Below are 22,046 nucleotides of genomic sequence, written 5' to 3' on the forward strand. Positions count from 1 at the left end.
TTGGAAGTCATTGATATACAGATGGTATTGAAAGTCTGAGCTTGCTAAGATTTTCAAGGGGGTGAGTATAGAGCAAGAAGCAGTAAAAACTCACGCCTGTATCCCCCAACATCAAGGGTCTGTGGAGAAGAGATGAACTAACAAAAGATACAGAGCCTCTGATAAAATAGAACCAAGTGAAAGAAGCATATCAAAGAGAAATTATAGGATCAATTATGTCAGTGTTTCCAATAGATTAAGTAAAATGAAGACTAATTATTGGCCATTGGATGTATCAATAGGAAAATGATTTTGATGATTTTATATTAGTTTACTTTCTGTCTTTTCCCTAGTAGAGAAAAAGTGGGGACTTTTCCCCCTCTTAATATCACCAGTGCCAAGTACAATGTCTGAAATCTAGCAGTTATTCAATAATTAACAAATAAATGAATTAGTTAACAAACCTTCCTGCTGCTATCGACGGAGAGCTCTTCTTACTGACTGTCCTACAGCGTACTCACTAGGGTAGAGTCCTGAGCAAGCAATGGAACTGTGTTAAGCAATACATGCTAATCCTCAGGGCATTTAGTCACAATAATTTTTTTCTATTTGTTAAAGTTTTAAAGACTATGGTTTCTTTTTAAGGGTAATTTTCCTAGTATAGCTGGAAAGGAAAGTCAAGTTGTTTACCTAGATTTCTGATGCCTCAATTCTATAACCACGGAACCTAGCAGATGTTTATAGCAAGATCTTTCTATACAACAAATTTTAATTCATTGACCACAAATAAAATAAACTCTTGAATTTGAACTCAATCCTCTCTTGGGAGAAAGGTAAGAACTTGAATTCCTGGACAAGACCTCTCATTGCAACAAAGAAAGACTGATGCCTTGTCTCTTAATTTGGATCTGAACCTTGGGGCTGAGAGTTCCACAGCCTTTGATTGTATTCTCTTAAATTTGAAATTGATGGAAAAAGGATATTAAAAACCAAAATTTGCCTTTAGATTTGAAAAGGCCTGTGGAGCCAGGAGAAATGAGAGGTGCTAATGAGTTGTATTTGAATCAATATTAATTCAAATTATTATTTGAATCCTCACATAGATTCTGATAACTGGTCTAGGGAAACATCAGTTATTAATATTTAAACAAGCAACTTTCTCATAGTAATTCTTATGTGAGGGAGAGATCTCATGCCCACATGATGCCTGGGTTCCTTTTTGGCAGTTAAATTCTATGCCATTCAAAAAAATGAGATGAGGTTGACAGAAAGGGAGAACATGGAGTAAGAGAAAGACAAAAATTACAGCAAACCTATCAGTTATGCTGTGATCATCCTCAGAAAGCTAAGGAAGGCGCCTCCTCCCCTTTATTTACGACCCGGATTGTGAATACAAATGAACAGGATGATATTGTAGGAATAATCAAAGCGATGCTTATCCGTCAATTGTATAAATGGAGAAGCTAAGGCCCAGAAAAATATGTAACTTAGCTCATTATCACAAGGGAATGGTGGTATAGGTTTAATGCCAAGTCATCTGCTCCTAATGATTATGCTTAAACTTTTCACCATCTTGCATCCCTTTAGTTGGTATCAATAGTAAAATCACAGTAAGTCAGAAAGAGAAAAACAAATATTGAATAGTAACTCATACATATGGAATCTAGAAAGATGGGACTGATGGACCTATTTGTAGGACAGCAATAGAGACGCAGACCTAGAGAACAGACTTGTGGACACAGTGAGGGAAGGAGAGGGTGGGGTGAATTGATTAGCGTTGAAACATATACATTACCATATATAAAATAGAAAACCAGTGGGGATTTGCTGTATGATGCAGGGAGCTCAACTGTGACAACCTAGAAAGGTTGGAGTAGGGAGGGAAGTTCAAGAGAGAGGGGAACATATATATACCTACGGCTGATTCATGTTGATGTATGGCAGAAACCAACACAATATTGTAAAGCAATTATTTTCCAATTAAAACCAAATTAATAAAAAAGAATAAAGTCATAAAAGAAGACATTTGCATCTCTGAAAATATTTACTTTTATGTTTTACATCCTGAGTAGTTTTTTATGTCCAAAATATATGTGGATCTGATTAGTGATGCCAAATCAGACTTTTCACAAGATGAAAATAAGTACATTTTTCATGAACATGTTTACATTAGTGACAAAAAAAATTAAGAAAAAAATGTCCAAATAAAACATTTGCACTGCATATGTGCACCAGAAATTTTGTGCTTTTGCTTTATCTGAATCCATTACTATAACTGTCCCTTCTCAATTCTTACCACCAGTGGTATTCATTTCACCAAATACATAAATTAACACCTAATGAGGACCAATTATGAACCTCAACTTAAAAAAAACCACCTAATTTAAAAAAAAAAATTTTTTTTAACTTTTAACTCACTTGATTACGAGTGTACTAATTTCAAGTGTTCTCTCAGACTTCCCTTGTAGTCCAGTGGTTAAGAACCCGCCTGTCAATGCAGGAGGCATGGGTTTGATCCCTGGTCCTGAAAGATTCCCCACGGTACGGGGCAACCAAGCTCATGTGCCACAACTACCAAGCCTGTGCTCTAGACCCCGCGAGCCACAACTATTGAGCCAAGACGCTGCAACTACTGAAGCTGCAACTACCGAGCCGGTGCCAGACTCGATTGTACTTTACTTGTCAGTGTACCGCCTATTAGTCGAAATTTTTAAAGTACCTACCGTTAATAGGACGACTTAACTACAAGAATTTTATTGTTTAGAAAAAAAGTTACTTGGCATCACAAAGTTTTACGTTGACTAGCTAATGGATGGCTACGTCTATTAGCTAGTCATGCAACTTTAGGCCCCAACCAACCTAGCATGAATATGTTAAGAGCTTGACGGGGCACGGGACGCGCTGTTCAAGGGTGGGACTGGGCGAACACGCGCCCTTAAGTAAAAACAAAAAGTCTTTTTAGACCAAAGCACTAAGTGTATCTCTGGCACTTGATGAAACTAGAATTACAGCTCTTTACAAGACAAATTGGGAAGCCCTGAAAAGGGCCTTTTGTTAGGTGAGTGGAAACAAAATGAACAGTCAGCCGCCGAAGCCGTAGAGGGTGCGGCCCTGGCGCTTGAGCGCGTAGACCACATCCATGGCAGTGACAGTCTTGCGCTTGGCGTGCTCGGTGTAGGTGACCGCGTCCCGGATCACGTTCTCCAGGAACACCTTCAGCACCCCGCGGGTCTCCTCGTAGATGAGCCCAGAGATGCGCTTCACACCACCGCGACGAGCCAGGCGCCGAATGGCGGGCTTAGTGATGCCCTGGATGTTATCCCGAAGGACTTTGCGGTGGCGCTTGGCGCCTCCCTTGCCCAGACCCTTTCCGCCTTTGCCGCGACCAGACATGATAAAAGCCCGTAGACTCGAAAAAGTCCAACTTCCACGACGCGCGATGCAGCTTTATATGTCTGTTAGCGGACCGAACTGAGAACCTGAAGAAAGGAGGAGGCGGGAAGTCATGCCTTAAGAGGGGGAGGGGAATTGGACCAAAAGGGAAAAAAAAAAAGAGGCCTTCTCTGTTGCTTGGTAACTCTTTTGTTACCTTGTTTTAAGACTTAGAATTGCTTTTGAATGCGAAAGAAAACACAAATGTGGAAAATACAGAAAAGGGGAAGTAATAAATAATAATAACTTGTTATCGCACCACATAGATCTCCGCTAGTAGCTAATTTGGTATTTTGGTAAACAGATAAAAGCGCCGACTCCAAGAAAATGTATGTTATTCTGTATATGGCCTTCTAAAACCTCTTTATACTGGTATATTTAAATCAATTCCCCTTGAGTTTTTAATAACAAGTTATTAATGTCTGCTTATTATTGCTTATGAATTTTCCATAGCACAGTTTTAAACAGTTCTCTACCAATTCCTTAATCAGCAAGATTTTTTAATATAATTTTTTGCTGCTCTTGAAATACCACTTTTAACATCTACTTAGAACTACTACTAAAATTCTGTTCTATGTATTACAGTTTCCAAATAATCTATTTGTTATTCAGAATTAATTTGGGGATAGATTATATTTTGTCTTTGATCATCTGTCCACCCAGCAAGATTTACAGATTTATTTCCCAGTAAGAGTACCATCTTTAATGTAATTTCTGTAATATACTGGGAAAATTTGTCCTTCCTAGTGTGTTTCCATTAGAATGTTTTCAACATTGCAAATTGTTTCAAGAAAAAAGAAAAGGCCTTTGGGCTTTTCAGAGGCACCAGGCTTTCCTGCCAACATAGAGAACGTGCATTGTTTCAAAGAGAACTGAAGAGGTGAAGGAGATTTAAAGTTTTCCAATTCTTCACTCTTAAATTGGCACAAGAGAAAGGACTCAGGATTATTTTTTAAACTGCTCTTCATCCATCTACTACCTTTAACAATGCTTCTCATTTTACAGTTTTTTATGGAAGGTGGAGCAGGGTGGGTAAATTGGAAGGAGAGGGATCTAGAAGAGAACCTAGAAAACTGTCAAAAACTATGCTGTTACATGACAAGTCATCAAGTCCTGTTAGTACTCTATCTTAAAATTACTGTACATCCCAACTATAAAGGTTGAGATTTTAATAATGCATGAGGTTCTGGGCCAGTTGCAGCTTGGAGAGCAAGCACTCAGACACGCTGGTGGTGAAGTTGGCCTCCTTGTCATCAAATATCTAAAACTACCAGATCCGCCTCTTCAATTTCAAACGCAGGAAGTATCTAAGTAGTGAAAAGTTGCAACCAGGAGAGCCCTGAGCTACACCGGGATTCATGACCTCCGGAGAAGAGGATTTCGATCAGGGGTCAGAGATGAGGCTTGATCACTTGAAGCTTATGTGTAATAAAATTTTATTACGTATACAGGGATAAAGGAAGCTTCTGACATCAGAAGGGGCCATTAGAAAGGGACATAAAGAGTGACCCCCTTGCTAGCTTTTAGCAAGCAGTTATATATCTGTTAAAGAATCACCTCAAAACTGAGAGTTGCATCAGGCCCCTCTCCCACAACAGGCATTTTGAGATAGCACGGGCATAAAGTGAGTCATCCGCCACCATAAAACAATTGACATGAAATTTAAAGAAAAGCAGCTTTCCAAGCAAATACATAGTTTCATTACCATAGCTTAAGAGAAAATTTCCTTGAGTAAGAAAACAATGGTTGGTTGGGCCATTATCTGTTCAAGGTTTGAGTCTTAAGAAAAAGATTTCCGTAAGAAAAACGCATTGGTTAGCTCAAGGTTTGAGAAAAGTTTAAGTTCAGGTTCAGGCAGAACCAGGTGTCATCATGAGAACACAAAATTTGTAAGAAAGCTTTTAATTTTGTATAGAGGTGGGAAAAAGAAAAATCTGCCACTTGGAGTCTATTTCCTCTGCTTGGGGACCCATAGCCTTCCTGTTACCCTCTGTGTAGTTTATGGGTTATGCTGCAAAAAACCAGTTCTATGTTAGAACTGTCTCTTTGACTTGCTTCTCTTTGTTATTATAATCATATATAATGAGCTGCCTCAGAGGACCCTGGCCCTTGGCCTGTTAAATTGCTTTTGTTCAGGTCACAGAAAATCTAAACCGCCCACCTGTGAATGGCTACAAGAAATAAGGTATTAATACATGCCTTCCCTGATGCTGGCCATTCCCGGAGATGGCCCTTTTTACCTTATTGCCTCTCCCTCCTCTGCTTTTTGACCGTTGGTTCTAAAGAACTTGACATCCAGATCCCGACAAGATGGTTAAGGCGTTAGTCTGCCATCATCTCGGTTTGGCGGCTTTATGTGTAGTATACCTTGCCTAAACATTTTGTTTCTGAGGTTCAATGGCCTAGAGTGCAGGGAGCAGCGAGTTGGTGGAGTCGGCAGTGAACAAGACAGACACCAGACAGCCTAACTGGAAGACCTTAACTGTACGATCACAGAAAAACCCAGAAATGATTGCAATGCTACCGGGAGCCAGCCCACGAGATCCCACCCATGACAGAGTCATGAAGAAAAGGACTGATTGAGCAGAGCTTCTCAGGCCTCAGGGATTTTTGGAAGGCTGCCTCAGCGCTCACCTTAAAGATGATATCTGTCTTTCTGTTGTTTGCTATAATAAACCTCTTCTTATTTTCTGTGACTTAGGCAAAAGGCTTTTCCTGATTCTCTTCTAAAATAGATCATTCTGAAACCTCAATCAACAAGGCCCCTGAACGATAGAACCCTAATAAAATTATCTAGGATATAGAGTATGCTAATCTAAATTCCTCTTGCTAGCATATTGGTTTGCTTAATAAATGTACCTGTGCCTTTGGAGCTAATCTGCATGGCTGCTCCTTAACAACAAAGCAGCATTGAGAGCTTCCACACAAAAAGCCCCGATGGGCACAGAGCCCTTTATAGGAAAGAAAGGCTTATTAGGAAATATGAGATATTGCTTTATGAAGCTGTTACTTAATCTATATTTACTATGTTTTTGCTCTTAACGTATTTAGCCTATACAATGATAACATAATAGTTAGAGATTTATATAAATAGAAGTTTAGCTTTAATACATATAATAAGACGATTGTTAATTCAGCTGGTGATTTTGCTAAGCACTGACCTTGGCGCTACATTGTTTCAGCTTGCTGTGCCATGACTTTATGGGATCACATTTTTCTCTGTTAGGCTCAAGACATAAGAGTACAGAAAGTGGGTTTTACCTTGAAACTCTTGAGTTTATGAATTCTTTCTTTGTCATAACCTGCTGTGCCTGTATTTTCTAAAAAAATGTAACTCTGGTACTTTCTGTGCCTGACACAAAAGTACTCTGGCTGATCAACTCTTTATCAATAAAGGAGTCATTGGATGTTAGCAGGCCTTCAGGCCAGATGATGTAAATAACTTTAAACCTTTTGTAACTAAGAACACAGTGTCCTGGTTCCGATAAGGGTCAAAAACTGCTGACCCATTGGTCTGGTTTGCCATGACTCTACACTTTACATGTTTCTATGTGCTACTAAAAATATAAAAGCTGTCTTGAAAGCAATCAAGTCAGAAGACACTTGGAAACACCGAGACTCGCTGTGTCTTCTCATTCTTATTGCCAACGCCGTCCATCCTGAGGGAATCTGGACCAGCTGGAGCAGGACTCCGGCACAATGCCCTGGCTACTTCCACTGCAACTAGTTATCTTCAAACACTTTTGCAAACAATTCGAGCACGTGAAACTTATGCCTTTCATTAAGAAACTATTGTAAAAACAAAAAAAACTCAAGAAGCTTATCTGAAACCACACTTACACTTCAAAAACAGTTACCAGTGGACAGGCCCTTTTATTGAAAACGTAGGTGGCTCTGAAAAGAGCCTTTAGGTGTTAAGAAATCCAATTACTCTGCAGCCAGTTCCTCACTTGGAGCTGGTGTACTTGGTGACAGCCTTGGTGCCCTCAGACACGGCGTGCTTAGCCAGCTCCCCGGGCAACAGAAGGCGCACAGCCGTCTGGATCTCCCTGGATGTGATGGTCGAGCGCTTGTTGTAATGCGCCAAGCGCGACGCCTCGCCCGCGATACGCTCGAAGATGTCGTTGACGAAGGAGTTCATGATGCCCATGGCCTTCGACGAGATGCCGGTGTCCGGGTGGACCTGCTTCAGCACCTTGTACACGTACACGGAGTAGCTCTCCTTGCGGCTGCGCTTGCGCTTCTTGCCGTCCTTCTTCTGCGCCTTGGTCACCGCCTTCTTGGAGCCCTTCTTCGGGGCCGGAGCGGACTTGGCTGGCTCAGGCATGGTGAAGTACTGCAGTCACAGATACCACTAAACCAGGGAAAGCCGAAAGGCACCTTTTTAAGGACAAGGCTTTATGCAAATGAAGCGCAGTAGAGGTTTCTGGTGATTGGTGTGTCTTCTGTGTGACATCACAGCTCAGCTTCGCCCAATCAAGGTAGGCATCCTGCATAGTCGCATTTCCATTGGTCTAAACAAAAGTAAAACGGTAGCCAATCGTACAGCTTTCTTTTCGCGCCCAGCGAGGGTTATAAACTTTCCGTTTCTGTATCCGCCTGTCACTCTCGACGGTGACCGGTGATCCTGAGTCATGTCTGGACGCGGCAAACAAGGCGGCAAAGCTCGCGCCAAGGCCAAGACCCGCTCCTCGCGGGCCGGGCTCCAGTTCCCCGTGGGCCGAGTGCACCGGCTGCTCCGCAAAGGCAACTACGCGGAGCGGGTCGGTGCCGGGGCCCCGGTGTACCTGGCGGCGGTGCTGGAGTACCTGACGGCCGAGATCCTGGAGCTGGCGGGCAACGCGGCCCGGGACAACAAGAAGACGCGCATCATCCCGCGTCACCTGCAGCTGGCCATCCGCAACGACGAGGAGCTGAACAAGCTGCTGGGCAAAGTCACCATCGCTCAGGGTGGTGTCCTGCCCAACATCCAGGCGGTGCTGCTGCCGAAGAAGACTGAGAGCCACCACAAGGCCAAGTAAAGAAGCAAGATTGGAAACAACCAAATAAAAGGCTCTTTTCAGAGCCACTTCCATCATCATAAAAAAGAGTAACACAATTGACTGCACCTGAAAATAAGTACTGTTCATTACAGTATTGAGACTTGCAGCTTAGTGCTGCGGTCGTGTAGGGTATGTTCTGGTCTATGTTTCAGAGCTGGTATTTAGGGGCAGTTGTGAACAAGAGGACATTTTTGTATTAGGCCAAGTTTCAAACTTTTTGAGACTTAAATGTTAAAATTTTGGATACCTATAACCAGAGTCCCTGTCAGGAAATTAAGTATGGTGTGAATTTTCATTCCTTAAGTCGCATGTTGGAAAGGGCCTTTAAGTGGCTTTCAGTGAAACATACACAGGAACCATTGAGGTGTCAGTAGGAAGAAAACCTTGCAAAAGTATTCATATCGTTACCAGGACTGGAGAAATTTACACACCGGAAATAAGCTGGGTTGTAACAACGATGGTGATGCATTCTATTGGTTCCAAGAACACTAATGATGAAAACTTAATTCAAGAAAATGAACTTCTGAAAAAGCCAAAGTTCGTCTCCAGAATAATGAAGTACAAGATTCTGGTAGTCAGGCCTGGCAAGGTCTTCTAATTCTAGAATATAAGACATGTTTGGAACATTTATGCCATTTAGCATTTTGGCCTTTTCAAGGATTTCAGACACAAAGACTTTTTTGTTTTAAACAAATACCACACACTTAGGTACCATAAGTTGATACAACATTAATGAGACACTGCCTTTCTAAAGAAACTCTAATTTAGAGAAACAAAAAGGAAATAAAGTACAATGTAGCAAGAGGAGTAAGCGCAGAATACAAAAGGAGCATAGAGAAGACTGAGAAATAACACTTGGTCTGAGGATTAAAGGAAATTGATAAATAGCGGAAAGCATAGGGATTTCAGCAGAAAACTAGTGTCACCAGACTCGTGGCTTGTATGTGCAGGCAAATGACAAAAAGTTTGCTATTGGAAAATAAAGCAGAGAGGTCACAAGAGAGAAGAGCCAGAGGGATGTATCTCTAGGTCGTTCCTTTGGTTCTAAATCCTCTATATATCCTGTATATTAGTCACTCAGTCGTGTCCGACTCTGCCACTCCATGAACTGTAGGCCGACTTCCAAATCTTTATGTCCACCCCAGACTTAATTCAAGTTCAGATATGCATATTCATCTACTTTCTGATATTCTTTACTTTCTTATACTCTTAAAGATCTCTGGGAAATATGTGTATCTCAGACTTATCATCATCATCCTTACTCCCCCATTGATTCTTACAAGCATCACCATCTACCCATTAGCATGAGCGAAAATGGTCTGGTGTCTGAGGATTCGTTTTTGTCAGCCATTACGGGCTACAGTCCATGGGGTCGCAGAGTCGGCAACGACTGAGTACGCACGCACGCACACACTATGGGATGATGAAACTTGAAATTCCGGAAAAGCTTAGGTGGAAGGAAATGGTTTCGAGACCTGGAATATTTGTGTCCACGTAACTAGAAATACCTACATAACTAGGGCTACTAACTTCCCTGAAAAGAATCTTCAAATAATGAGGACTGAAAAATTACCTAAGTATAATAACTGCATACACTCAAGTGAGGGTGCCCTACCCAGCCAGCAGACAAGAGCATCTGTCCTGAGCCCCTCTTGACTTGGTATCTGGTTCCCAAACCAGAAGGCCTGGCTTTATACACTCAACTAAAAATTACTGATGAAAGTTGGCCTTATACGGGGCTGGGGCTGGGGCTGGGGGAAGGAAGGGGCGGGAGTACTTCGAGCCATACGTCTCCTTTCCAGAAAGGCTGATCGCCGGGAGACTCTCAGTACTTAAAATGCAGAATGTTGGCATCACCCCAATTCCACGTGGTTATCACAGGTCCTACGTTTCACAACGCCACTCACAGAAACACGACTAGCCTAACATCGGTGAACAAGATCAGAATGCAAGAAAAGTCTAAAAACACTTCCTGCTACCTGAAAACCCAGGAGTAAATAGCAAGGTAACAGCCCTTTTTCATTGTGTACGTGGGCGGCTCTGAAAAGAGCCTTTGGGGTTGAGGAGAAAGATCCGGGCTCATGCCCTCTCCCCGCGGATGCGGCGAGCAAGCTGGATGTCCTTGGGCATGATGGTGACGCGCTTGGCGTGAATGGCACACAGGTTGGTGTCCTCGAAGAGCCCCACCAGGTAGGCCTCGCACGCCTCCTGCAGCGCCATCACCGCCGAGCTCTGGAAGCGCAGGTCGGTCTTGAAGTCCTGCGCGATTTCGCGCACCAGCCGCTGGAACGGCAGCTTGCGGATCAGCAGCTCCGTAGACTTCTGATAGCGGCGGATCTCGCGCAGAGCCACCGTGCCGGGCCGGTAGCGGTGCGGCTTCTTCACGCCACCGGTGGCCGGCGCACTCTTGCGAGCCGCCTTGGTAGCGAGCTGCTTGCGTGGCGCCTTGCCGCCAGTAGACTTCCGAGCCGTCTGCTTAGTACGAGCCATAGTATCAGCAAGTTTAAGCAACGCAACATAGCCACATATTTATAGAGCGAGTCAGAAGCTGATTGGACAATAGGCGACCAGGACTGTCCAATCGGTAATCGGATTGACTCAGTCAGTTCAGCTCCTTCACTCAGTCGTGTCCGACTCTTTGCGATCCCATGGACTGCAGCATGCCAGGCTTCCCTATCCATCACCAGCTCCCGGAACTTGCTCAGACCCGTGTCCATCGAGTCGGTGATGCCGACTCGAACTTTTCAATTGTTGCCCAAAGCCCCTGACCTCAATTTTTTTTTCAAATTTTCCTGTAAAATTGTTTGCTCTATAATAGCACTTTCTAGAAGAAATAAATACACACTATATGAGAAATATAGACTTGCTAGCAACTATATTAGAATAAAATTAAAAAGCAGGAGAAATTCTTTTAGATAGTACTTCAACCCAGTATATCTAAAATTTTCAGCATATAATCAATATAATTGTTAGATACTTCACATTCTTTTTAAATTTTGCACTAACAGTTCAAAATACAGTGTACACATACAACACATGTCCACCACTTCCTTTTTCAGGCTAGCCACATGTCCATTGCCCAGGGCCACTGGTTTTTACCATATTAAGACAATGAATGCAGCTCTATACCATCACCCCTCAACTTTCCTCTAAACACAAATTTTAAGAACTTTTAAATTTTTTTCAGTAAAAACAATTTGATTTGTATGTGAGGAGTTCATGTTATTACTTCATAAAGAAACACATCCTTGCATGAACTTCTTTTCAAACAATTCCTTTGCAACATAATTGATTTTTCTATTTTAGGAATGTAATTCCCTTGTTTTTAAAGAATCTAAATCCCCACCAATAATGTATATTTACCACCCATCCCATGAGTTTGCATCTATAATATTTCCTTGTATGCATGTGTGATGCTCAGTCACTAAGTTGTGTCTAACTCTGTGACCCCATGCACTGTAGTCTGCCAGGCACCTCTGTCCATGGAATTCTCCAGGCATACTGGAGCAGATTGCCATTCCCTTCTCCAGGGGATCTTCCCCAGCCAGGGATCGAAACCGCTGTCTCCTGCATTAGCAGGCGGATTCTTTCCCACTGAGCCACCTGGAAAGCCACTGGCAGAAACTTAAGTTCCTTGCCTGACATCTGATTTTTCTGATCATCTCCCTCCCCTTAGAGCCTAGAAGTAACCTGGCAAGTTTTTCTTCCTTCTTGAAAGTAAGTGGAAAATGATCTAAATCCATCAGTACATCAAGGTCTTTAACACAATAAATAGACCAAGAAGATGGCATTTTAACAGTAGAATTTAGCATTTTTAACCTGAAACCTATGACCATTACCTCATATTTACACCTCAGTTTGTCTGGATGGGTCCAAGGGAGCTAGGAAAATACTTGAGAACACAATAATAAACCAATGGGTATAATTACCAGGTACCTCAGCTAACTTTTCCAATAAAAGACCTTAAGATTTAAAATTTCCTTATTCAACGATGTAAAACATAATATACACTGACGTGAAATTAGCGATGCCAAAACTCATCTCCTCTGTACATCACTACAGAACTGAATCTCGGAGACAGTTTTGGGTGAAGTAGAAAAGCTTTATTCCTTTGCCAGGCAAAAGGAGACACAGCGGGCTCTTGTCTCAAAGTGAAGTGAAGTGAAGTTGCTCAGTCGTGTCCGACTCTTTGCGACCCCATAGACTGCAGCCTACCAGGCTCCTCCGTCCATGGGATTTTCCAGGGAAGAAAACTGAAGTGGGTTGCCATTTCCTTCTCCAGGAGATCTTCCTGATCCAGGGATTGAATCTGGGTCTCCCTCATTGTAGGCAGATACTTTACCGTCTGAGCCACTAAGTAAACTTGTCTCAAAAAAACCGTCCCAACCTGGGAAGATTTGATAAGGAGTTTTATAATACTTCTCAAGGGTGTGGTTGCTGACAAGGTTAGGGTGTACGCAGGATATCAGGTGGTCGGGTCTCCCAATCTTGATGAACTTCTCTGATCCCTTCAATCTTGCCTCAGGTGGTTTCTAGTCTGCTCCTCCCTAGACTAGCAACTGTTCAAATCTGCTAATTTGGGACTCAGGGAAGGTCAAGGATGGAGTCTTGCCTATAAGACACGGGAGAAAGGGCCCCAATGTTTGAGAATCCCACAAGGCCCCACTGTTTCAGTAGGTCTTTTTCAGAAAACGAACACCTCCAATCGGAGAAGGCAATGGCACCTCACTCCAGTACTCTTGCCTGGAAAATCCCATGGACAGAAGGGCCTGGTAGGCTGCAGTCCATGGGGTCGCAGAGTGGGACACGACTGAAGCGACTTAGTAGTAGCAGCAACACCTCTAATAGCTTTTGGCCTAAGATACAGGTTTGATTTGATCCCTGGACACACGGAATCTTTAATTACTAAAACCCAAATAAGTTTAGACATTCAAGGTTGGCATAATGCGTGTTTATGTTAAAACATCAAAGATGTAAGCTTTAAAACTTAGTGCTAAGTTCTTCCCAGAAAACTTTAAGTGGCTCTGAAAAGAGCCTTTGGTTTGCTTGAGACCTTTGAACGGCTGTGAGGTAATCCAGACTTCTATTTGCCCTTGGCTTTGTGGTGGCTCTCAGTCTTCTTTGGCAGCAGCACCGCCTGGATGTTGGGCAGGACACCACCCTGAGCGATGGTGACTTTGCCCAGCAGCTTGTTCAGCTCCTCGTCGTTGCGGATGGCCAGCTGCAGGTGACGCGGGATGATGCGCGTCTTCTTGTTGTCCCGGGCCGCGTTGCCCGCCAGCTCCAGGATCTCGGCCGTCAGGTACTCCAGCACCGCTGCCAGGTACACCGGGGCCCCGGCACCGACCCGCTCCGCGTAGTTGCCTTTGCGGAGCAGCCGGTGCACTCGGCCCACGGGGAACTGGAGCCCGGCCCGCGAGGAGCGGGTCTTGGCCTTGGCGCGAGCTTTGCCGCCTTGTTTGCCGCGTCCAGACATGACTCAGGATCACCGGTCACCGTCGAGAGTGACAGGCGGATACAGAAACGGAAAGTTTATAACCCTCGCTGGGCGCGAAAAGAAAGCTGTACGATTGGCTACCGTTTTACTTTTGTTTAGACCAATGGAAATGCGACTATGCAGGATGCCTACCTTGATTGGGCGAAGCTGAGCTGTGATGTCACACAGAAGACACACCAATCACCAGAAACCTCTACTGCGCTTCATTTGCATAAAGCCTTGTCCTTAAAAAGGTGCCTTTCGGCTTTCCCTGGTTTAGTGGTATCTGTGACTGCAGTACTTCACCATGCCTGAGCCAGCCAAGTCCGCTCCGGCCCCGAAGAAGGGCTCCAAGAAGGCGGTGACCAAGGCGCAAAAGAAGGACGGCAAGAAGCGCAAGCGCAGCCGCAAGGAGAGCTACTCCGTGTACGTGTACAAGGTGCTGAAGCAGGTCCACCCGGACACCGGCATCTCGTCGAAGGCCATGGGCATCATGAACTCCTTCGTCAACGACATCTTCGAGCGTATCGCGGGCGAGGCGTCGCGCTTGGCGCATTACAACAAGCGCTCGACCATCACATCCAGGGAGATCCAGACGGCTGTGCGCCTTCTGTTGCCCGGGGAGCTGGCTAAGCACGCCGTGTCTGAGGGCACCAAGGCTGTCACCAAGTACACCAGCTCCAAGTAAACGTTTTTATAGGCCGTGTCAAGTCCAAAGGCTCTTTTCAGAGCCACTTAACATTTTCTGGAAAAGAGCCGGTGCGCCTTATCAGTTCAGTTCAGTTCAGTTCAGTTCAGTTCAGTTCAGTGGGAGGGGGGGATGCTACCCCTTGAGTGCTATTTTTAAAAACGTAGTTTAACGAAATTTTAAAATGCCTGGGTGTTAAGACTAGAAAGCTGCAGTTTTGCGAGGATTTCTGTTATGGAAGCCAGGTGCATCTTATCTCTCCCATTATGTTTATACTGGATAGCCACAATACCTAAAAACCTCGAGGGCAGCAGTTAGAACGCTGGAGAACTCCAGGAAATCACGAAACTTATTTCCTAACATTTTTTTCCCCCAGTAATAGCTTCTCAGGAAGCCCCAGATTCAAATACTTGCAGTTTTCGTATGTTCTATTAATGTGTCTGGGAGCCTGCAAGCACTGAACGGAGGCCATTTTTGCATACACGGGAACTCCAAATCTATTCGTTGTATATGCCTTCTCTTTGTATCATACTGCAGATCAGAATGCAGGATCTAAGGAACAAGTCTTCCAGCTACACAACGTGATCTGAATTGCTTTCTAACTCCTTAAAAGATAGACACCCCTGAGACGAACTTTTACAAGTGAGAATGGCAATACAAGTTGCAATGCAATCAGCCGCTGAAGCCAGAGGGTGCTTCCCTGACCCTTGAGAGGACAGCGTCCACAGCGGTGACCGTCTTGCCCTTAGCATGTTGGGTAAACGTTTTGGGGTCATGTTCACTTTTTCTAATAAGATTTTCAGCACCCCGCGGGTCTCTCTGTAGCCGAGATCAAAGATGCCTTGACCACCCCTGCGGGCCAGGCGCCGGATGGAGGGCATGGTGATGCCGTGAATGTTGGCACACAGGAACTTACTGTGGCTTACCGTAATTTATAGTTCCTCCTCGCCTTGCCACTGCCTTGACAGGTTGAGAGTACACATAAATCGAAGTTCTAAAGACAAAGGTGGGGTGAGGTGGGGTGAGGTGGGGTGAGGTGGGGTGAGGTGGGGTGGGGGTGGGGTGGGGGTGGGGTGGGGGTGAGGTGGGGTGGGGTGGGGGTGGGGTGGGGGTGGGGTGGGGGTGGGGTGGGGGTGAGGTGGGGTGGGGTGGGGGTGGGGTGGGGGTGGGGTGGGGGTGGCGGAGATGTACTTTCAAGGGGGGGGGAAGCCAAGCGTTTAGCTGCATTTTTCGGACCAAATTGAAAACTAGAGAAATTCGGCGGGACAAATTCGCAGTTCTCGTTTTTCCCGCTTCCTTGTTTCAAACAAAGGCGGAGAAGGAGATACTAGCCGAGGCTGCTCCGAAAGTAGCAGAGTTCTCTTGGATAAGGTGAGGCTGACGTTATGGTACCCGTGGAAGGAAGAAAGGATCCTGTGGATTCAGAGATGTATTGGGCACGAAAAGGAGATTGACCGGTGAACGTGGATCTCCAGTTGCTACTTGCCTAACTGCAGATGTAGGCACAAGATGTAGTGAAGCTCGGAGCCTGAATTGGATTAGAAATGGAAGGACCAACTTCTGGCCCCAGCTCCACCACTTGCTATGTGGCCATGGAAAAATTTAACCACTCTGAGTATTCTACTCTGTGAAAGGCACTGTTCGCAAACACACCATGTACAATGTGACATATTACAGTGTGCTAACGATGGTTTTTCCAGTGGTCATGTATGGATGTGAGAGTTGGACGGTGAAGAAAGCTGAGCGCCGAAGAATTGATGCTTTTGAACTGTGGTGTCGGAGAAGACTCTTGAGAGTCCCTCGGACTGCAAGGAGATCCAACCAGTCCATCCTAAAGGAGATCAGTCCTGGGTGTTCATTGGAAGGACTGATGTTGAAGCTGAAACTCCAATACTTTGGCCACCTCATGCGAAGAGCTGACTCATTGGAAAAGACCCTAATGCTGGGACGGGTTGGGGGCAGGAGGAGAAGGGGACGACAGAGGATGAGATGGTTGGATGACATCACTGACTCGATGGACATGGGTTTGGGTAAACTCCGGGAGTTGGTGATGGACAGGGAGGCCTGGCGTGCTGCGATTCATGGGGTCGCAAAGAGTCGGACACGACTGATCGACTGAACTGACCTGAACAACGTATGCTAGATTGTGAGGACAGTTCTACGAAGTAGGTAGTATCATCTCCATCATCTCAAGGCAAAACACAAGTAATTTACCAAAGGTCACACAAAATTTTAGGGTGAATGGGATTTAGGCAGCCAAGTTTAAAGTCCATGCTCTTAGCAGTAGGATCCACTGCCTGTCTTAGGTCATAATCACCACCTCTGAAAACAAAGTGACAGTAAAGCTCTGAAACAGGACTTTGTTTTTATTAGCCACTCCTACAGCATGAGTGTTCATGTATTCAAAGTTATTGGGCATTAACCATGTTTTGAGTGCTGTACTATATTCTTAGCCCAACTAGGCCACTTCTTGACTGTGTCTTGCCACAGGCTATGTAAGGTATGAATCACCAAACCTTTCCTCTTTAAAATGGAAGTAACTCGAAAATTGAGATGATAAATTTAGAGAGAGTTTAGTAGCTCTTGGTCACTCAATGTTCTGTTCTCCTTTTCTCTCCTGTATCTTTGCATATGTATCAGAATCACATGAGATAATAAATATGAAGACTTTAATTAATAAAGCCTTTTTTTCTACTGGAAAGCCAGTAAATCAGCGGGATTCTAGACAATTTTCTATTATTAACCCCCCCCCCCCACACACACACACACACCCTGTTGCTTCAAGCTCCTCCGTCCATGGGATTTTCCAGGCAAAAACTCTGGAGTGGGTTGCTATTGCCTTCTCCTTACAGTATTAACAAACTTTCAATAATGCTTTTTTGTTTTTCTTTTTCCAGGTTCTAAAAGAAATCTCTGTAATAGTAAAACTGCTCAAAATGATCAGTAAAAATTAACTATTTCTATTTTGTCTTCTAATAATCTTCAATGAATAACAGCAAACAAGATTCTAAATGTTTAAATGAGATTTAATGCCAAAGGGATTTTAAATGTTCTTGCTGCCACCCAAACCCAACTGTATTTCCTAAACCATCCTTTAATCCAGTTAACTAGTAGATATTATTCAGCATCTACTATTCACTACAGGCTAGTCACTGTATGCTGGGATAGGAATGGAAAATTCCGAATAAGGCTGTTCTTGAGCTCAATTCTCCGTCACTGCTGGTAGCCTTGAAAGCTGGGAGAACTTTCATACAGGAAATGTGGGCGGTATCCAGCTATTTAAAAACACACATATCTCTATCCCAGCAACCTCATCTCTAGGAATTTACCATTTTTGAAAGTGTGAAAATGATATGTTACAGAGTTTACCAAGCAGCCCAGTTTGTAGTACCAAAGACTAGAAGTAATCTGAATGGTGAACAATAAAGTAAAACATTACAGTATATCATTCTACCTGCAGGTAAAAACAAATCTGAAGGCTCTTTTGCATAATACTAGTAGCAATATTTATTGCTTAGTGTGTGCCAGATAATGTCCTAAAATTTCCCTTGTGTGCTTTGCCGTGACTGACTCTGCGACCGTTTGAACTGTAGCCCACCAGATTCATCTCTGTCCATGAGACTTTTCAGGCAAGAATACTGGGATAGGTTGCCGTTTCCTTCTTCAAGGGATCTTCCCCACGCAGGGATCAAACCCATGGTCTCCTGTGTCTCCTGCATTGCAGGCGGATTCTTTACCTGCTGAGCCATCGAGGAAATCCCAAAATGTCCTTGTATACATTAAATCACTTATTCTTTATGACAATATTTTGAGCTAAATTACTATTTATGCTTGTTTTACGGATTATAAAATACAGGTCCAGAGAGGATGAGAAACCTACCTGTAAATGTACAGCTAGTAACAGTCGTGCCCCCACTCTTAGCGACCCCATAGACTGTGCTCCACCAGGCTCCCTGTCCATGAAAATTTCCAGGCAAGAATATTGGAGTGAGTTGCCATTTCCTTCTCCAGGAGATCTTCCACACTCAGGGCTCGAGCCTCGGGTCTCCCGAGAAGCCTTAAAAAGTACTGCCCCCTCTGAGGTTCGAACTCAGGACCTTCAGATTATGAGACTGACGCGCTGCCTACTGCGCTAAGGAGGCAGATACAGAAGCATGTGGTTATTCAAAAGTAGTCTAGCTTCAGAATCCATATTTGTAACCACTATGTGGCTTCCTCAAGTATTGATAGGTGATGATCTCCATGATTTACTGTCAAGTGCCAAAAGCAAGATACAGGATAATGTGCAGTAGATTTTTGTATATATGTGTTTGTATGAATGTAGAATATTTCTAGAAGACTACTACACAAATTGCTAATATTGGTTATTTTTGTGGAAAGGATGCTGGATAGCCTAGGAGAAGGGATGGATAGAAAATCTTTTTTGATTGTGATGTTTTTACGCACTTTGCATTTTTAGTCATATGTGCACATTGTCCATAAACAAATGAAATAAGATAATAAATGCTTCAGTAGAGATGTACATGGAAAACCCAAGGAGCAAAGAATAAATAATAGTTACCAGCAGAGGGGAGTGGTGCACAAAACAGCATTCTGGGCAGATGAAGTAAGAAGGTAGGTGTCACATTCAAGGCACTGGGAATGTTGGTGGGACTAACATCTACAGGAGTGGGCAAAAGGGTTGAGCAAACAGTCTGATGTTACACCAAGGGCTTCATTCTGTATCATGAGTACGCTTCGCAAAACAATGATAGGACTTCAGTATAAAACCTCTAGGTATGAACCATGAAGAGTTTATTAAATAAGATTCTGAAATAGTTATGATTCTAGATGCCTGTTTAACATTGTATGGTCATTTAAATGAAGCAGACTCTCACATTATTTGTTAACTTATCTAGCAATCATAGATGTTCCTTTGTTTTTCTGAGCATGATGGAGACAGAGAAAGTACCACTGATCCATTGGGGAACTAGTAGTCCTTTTCTTAACCAGTTAAAAAGAGATGTCAAATACAACATTCTTACCTTTGCAACCAGGGAATCAGAATTGCAAACTGCATTGATCTTTATTTAAGGACTCTGCAACAATGTCTAATTTTTGGACTTCATGGACCTGTCTCTTACAAATCAAGTGACACTCCCACATTTTTATTAGCTGAAAACAGATAGTAGTTTCAAATACTGGCACAGAATTTCATATTGGACAGGGAGAAAGGGAATCTGACAACACATTAGGTCACTTTTGACAGCCAGATAATAAATAAATTAATAAAGTTCTTAATATATCAGCTCCTTAATAGGTGATGTGGATAAAAATAAAGAAAGGAAAGAGTTAGGACGTTGGGAAAGGTAATTTTAAGGAAGGTATGTGGACAAGGCCTCACAGAGGAGTCATTGGCATAAAGTGGTGAGTCACTTACCTGGCGGAATCTGTTCTGGGCAAAAGGAACAAGTACCCAAACCAGGTCCCTGCTTAGTGTGTTTTGGGAACTGCCAAAGGCTGTTGTGGCTGGAGCAGAGGGAGCCATGGGATAAGAAGTTTTGAGCTTCTCATCTTTTTCTCTTTGTTCAACTTATTTCTGCATACAACCTCAACAACCTGCAAGTTTTCTAAATAGCTGCTGAGAAAAATGTCCTGCAAAGCAAGAGAAGATCACTCCATCTCTGTTAAGATCTACATCCAGAAAAACAAACAATAAAATTGTTATAAAACCATTCCTGAAGAGGTGGGTTCTACCAAAGGAGTCTTGTTCTCAGCCATACCCCAGCACCAAGCCCAGAGGCAAGAATGTACACTGAGTCAATGACATGCCAACCAATGTCTTTTTACAGCTTAATATAATGAAAGGACATAGCACTTGGATGGTTATCTAAAGAGGGGAGTTTTCTTACTTTTAATCATCCCACTCTCACAAGACCCCACACAAGCCTGCCAATTTTGTGAACAAACATTAGTTTTGAAAATATATGACAAACAAATTGGCCCATAGGAAGCCACTGATGTTCACATTACTTATGGTGGCAAAATACTGGGGACACTCTCACTGGGCAAAACTGAAAGATTAGGTCAAGAAAATTCCTGTTTCTAGACCTGGTCAGGTTACTGTTCCTGCATGCCAAACAGCCCAAACTTGATGGCACAAAGCATTTTATTAATCTTTATGAATTCTGTGGTCAGGAATTAGGTCAGAGCACAGCTGCAATGGCTATCAGCTCTAAGACGTCTGGGGCTTTAGGTAGCAGATCATTGACTTGTGATTTACGGGACAACTGCTGAGGGCTAGAACTATCTAAAAGCATCTTCACCCACTTGTCTGGCAATTGACACTGGCTGTGGGCTAGGACTAACATTCAGAGCACTTTTTTTTTTGGCCACTCGACTTGTGGGATCTTTTTCCCTGACCAGGGATCCAATCTGATTGCACATCAGTGGAAGTGCAGAGTCCCACTGGATGACCAGGGAATTTCCAGCCTGAGCACTTTTATGTAATCTGGCTCCCTAACTGTGTGGTGGCTTCAGAATGGTCAGATGTCTCATACACTCCAAAGAGGAGTGCCCCAGGACACCTAACCAGAAGTTGTGACATCCTATCTCAGAATAAAAGTCATAATCCTAACAAGGTCCCACACAGCACTTCCAGTTGTATATAAGGAGATAATTGAGAGGGTGCAAAGGTGGAAGCAGGGACTTCACCCTTAGAAAAGGTCCTTGAAAATTCAGATGAAAATGTTTTACAAAAGTCATGCTGTCCTAAGGATAATTCTTGGTATAGGAATGTCCTGAGCATCACTGGGCTTCCAGCATCTCGCCCTGACCTTAAAACCAGTTGTGCCCCTAAGCCATTGAGACAACCAAAACACCCACACATTTTCAAAATTACCCCTCCAGGAGAAGGTACAATTTGGTTGGGGGATTGGGGGAGGGGGGGAATCATGTTGTTTAAATTTTGGTAATTGGCATCTAGTGCCTCAAAGATGAATATTTTCCACAAGAGATACCTTTTCAACTTGTTTCCTCGTGGGCCCCATGGTGTAATGGTTAGCACTCTGGACTTTGAATCCAGCGATCCGAGTTCAAATCTCGGTGGGACCTTCCTGGTTGTTTCCGCATTGACTTTTACTTCTACAATCTCGTCCCTTAACTCAGTCTTTTCCCTTGTAATCCAGCACACCACTCGTCAGTCTTAAAGAGCAACAGTAACAGTCTGATGGGAAGTCGGAGCCCGCCGGCTGCTGAGCGAAGCTGTCTTCAGAATCCAGCACCACCAGGAGAAGCCGCCCCTTCTATAACCAGTGCCCAGTTCTGCCCAGGTCCGAATGCGGAGGCGCCGTCTCTCCGCTCTCTCCCTTTGCTTTATTTCTAGAAAGAAATCTGTGTGAGCAGACAAAAGAACTTTGTTTTTAAAAGAATGGCCACTTTACCCTAAAAC

At 43.7% G+C, this 22,046-nt stretch overlaps 6 protein-coding genes and 2 non-coding genes across 8 annotated transcripts; 3 read left to right on the forward strand and 5 right to left on the reverse strand.

Moving 5' to 3' along the window:
- Positions 1-2,004: 2,004 nt before the first annotated feature.
- H4C11 (H4 clustered histone 11) lies at positions 2,005-7,346 on the reverse strand. The gene is made up of 2 exons (XM_081523163.1): positions 6,673-7,346; positions 2,005-3,458 (listed from the first exon to the last, which is right to left on the reverse strand). The coding sequence occupies exon 2, from the start codon at positions 3,370-3,372 to the stop codon at positions 3,061-3,063; it is 312 nt and encodes a 103-aa protein (XP_081379289.1). The 5' UTR covers positions 3,373-3,458; positions 6,673-7,346; the 3' UTR covers positions 2,005-3,060.
- LOC145518501 (histone H2B type 1-C/E/F/G/I) lies at positions 7,260-7,738 on the reverse strand. The gene has a single exon (XM_081523157.1). It carries the CDS (start codon positions 7,736-7,738, stop codon positions 7,358-7,360), a length of 381 nt encoding a protein of 126 aa, XP_081379283.1. The 3' UTR covers positions 7,260-7,357.
- Positions 7,739-8,045: 307 nt separating this feature from the next.
- On the forward strand, positions 8,046-8,993 carry LOC145518498 (histone H2A type 1-H). The gene has a single exon (XM_081523154.1). It carries the CDS (start codon positions 8,046-8,048, stop codon positions 8,430-8,432), a length of 387 nt encoding a protein of 128 aa, XP_081379280.1. The 3' UTR covers positions 8,433-8,993.
- Positions 8,994-10,532: 1,539 nt separating this feature from the next.
- H3C10 (H3 clustered histone 10) lies at positions 10,533-10,943 on the reverse strand. The gene has a single exon (XM_081523147.1). It carries the CDS (start codon positions 10,941-10,943, stop codon positions 10,533-10,535), a length of 411 nt encoding a protein of 136 aa, XP_081379273.1.
- Positions 10,944-13,326: 2,383 nt separating this feature from the next.
- On the reverse strand, positions 13,327-14,160 carry LOC145518493 (histone H2A type 1). Its single transcript, XM_081523148.1, has one exon. The coding sequence runs from the start codon at positions 13,927-13,929 to the stop codon at positions 13,537-13,539; it is 393 nt and encodes a 130-aa protein (XP_081379274.1). The 5' UTR covers positions 13,930-14,160; the 3' UTR covers positions 13,327-13,536.
- A 76-nt stretch (positions 14,161-14,236) lies between these two features.
- On the forward strand, positions 14,237-14,639 carry LOC145518503 (histone H2B type 1-C/E/F/G/I). Its single transcript, XM_081523159.1, has one exon. It carries the CDS (start codon positions 14,237-14,239, stop codon positions 14,615-14,617), a length of 381 nt encoding a protein of 126 aa, XP_081379285.1. The 3' UTR covers positions 14,618-14,639.
- Positions 14,640-18,686: 4,047 nt separating this feature from the next.
- On the reverse strand, positions 18,687-18,759 carry TRNAM-CAU (transfer RNA methionine (anticodon CAU)). Its single transcript has one exon. It is a non-coding gene; the product is annotated as a tRNA-Met (tRNA).
- Positions 18,760-21,637: 2,878 nt separating this feature from the next.
- Positions 21,638-21,709, forward strand: TRNAQ-UUG (transfer RNA glutamine (anticodon UUG)). The gene has a single exon. It is a non-coding gene; the product is annotated as a tRNA-Gln (tRNA).
- The last annotated feature ends 337 nt before the right edge of the window (positions 21,710-22,046 follow it).

Source organism: Giraffa tippelskirchi, chromosome 8, assembly GCF_054371585.1.
Source record: "Giraffa tippelskirchi isolate mGirTip1 chromosome 8, T2T-mGirTip1v1.2.pri, whole genome shotgun sequence".
Lineage (NCBI taxonomy): Eukaryota > Metazoa > Chordata > Mammalia > Artiodactyla > Giraffidae > Giraffa > Giraffa tippelskirchi.

Coding starts and splice junctions, on each gene's coding strand:
- LOC145518498 (XM_081523154.1), top strand. CDS start 8,046: ATGTCTGGACGCGGCAAACAAGGCGGCAAAGCTCGCGCCAAGGCCAAG.
- LOC145518503 (XM_081523159.1), top strand. CDS start 14,237: ATGCCTGAGCCAGCCAAGTCCGCTCCGGCCCCGAAGAAGGGCTCCAAG.
- H4C11 (XM_081523163.1), bottom strand. CDS start 3,372: ATGTCTGGTCGCGGCAAAGGCGGAAAGGGTCTGGGCAAGGGAGGCGCC.
- LOC145518493 (XM_081523148.1), bottom strand. CDS start 13,929: ATGTCTGGACGCGGCAAACAAGGCGGCAAAGCTCGCGCCAAGGCCAAG.
- H3C10 (XM_081523147.1), bottom strand. CDS start 10,943: ATGGCTCGTACTAAGCAGACGGCTCGGAAGTCTACTGGCGGCAAGGCG.
- LOC145518501 (XM_081523157.1), bottom strand. CDS start 7,738: ATGCCTGAGCCAGCCAAGTCCGCTCCGGCCCCGAAGAAGGGCTCCAAG.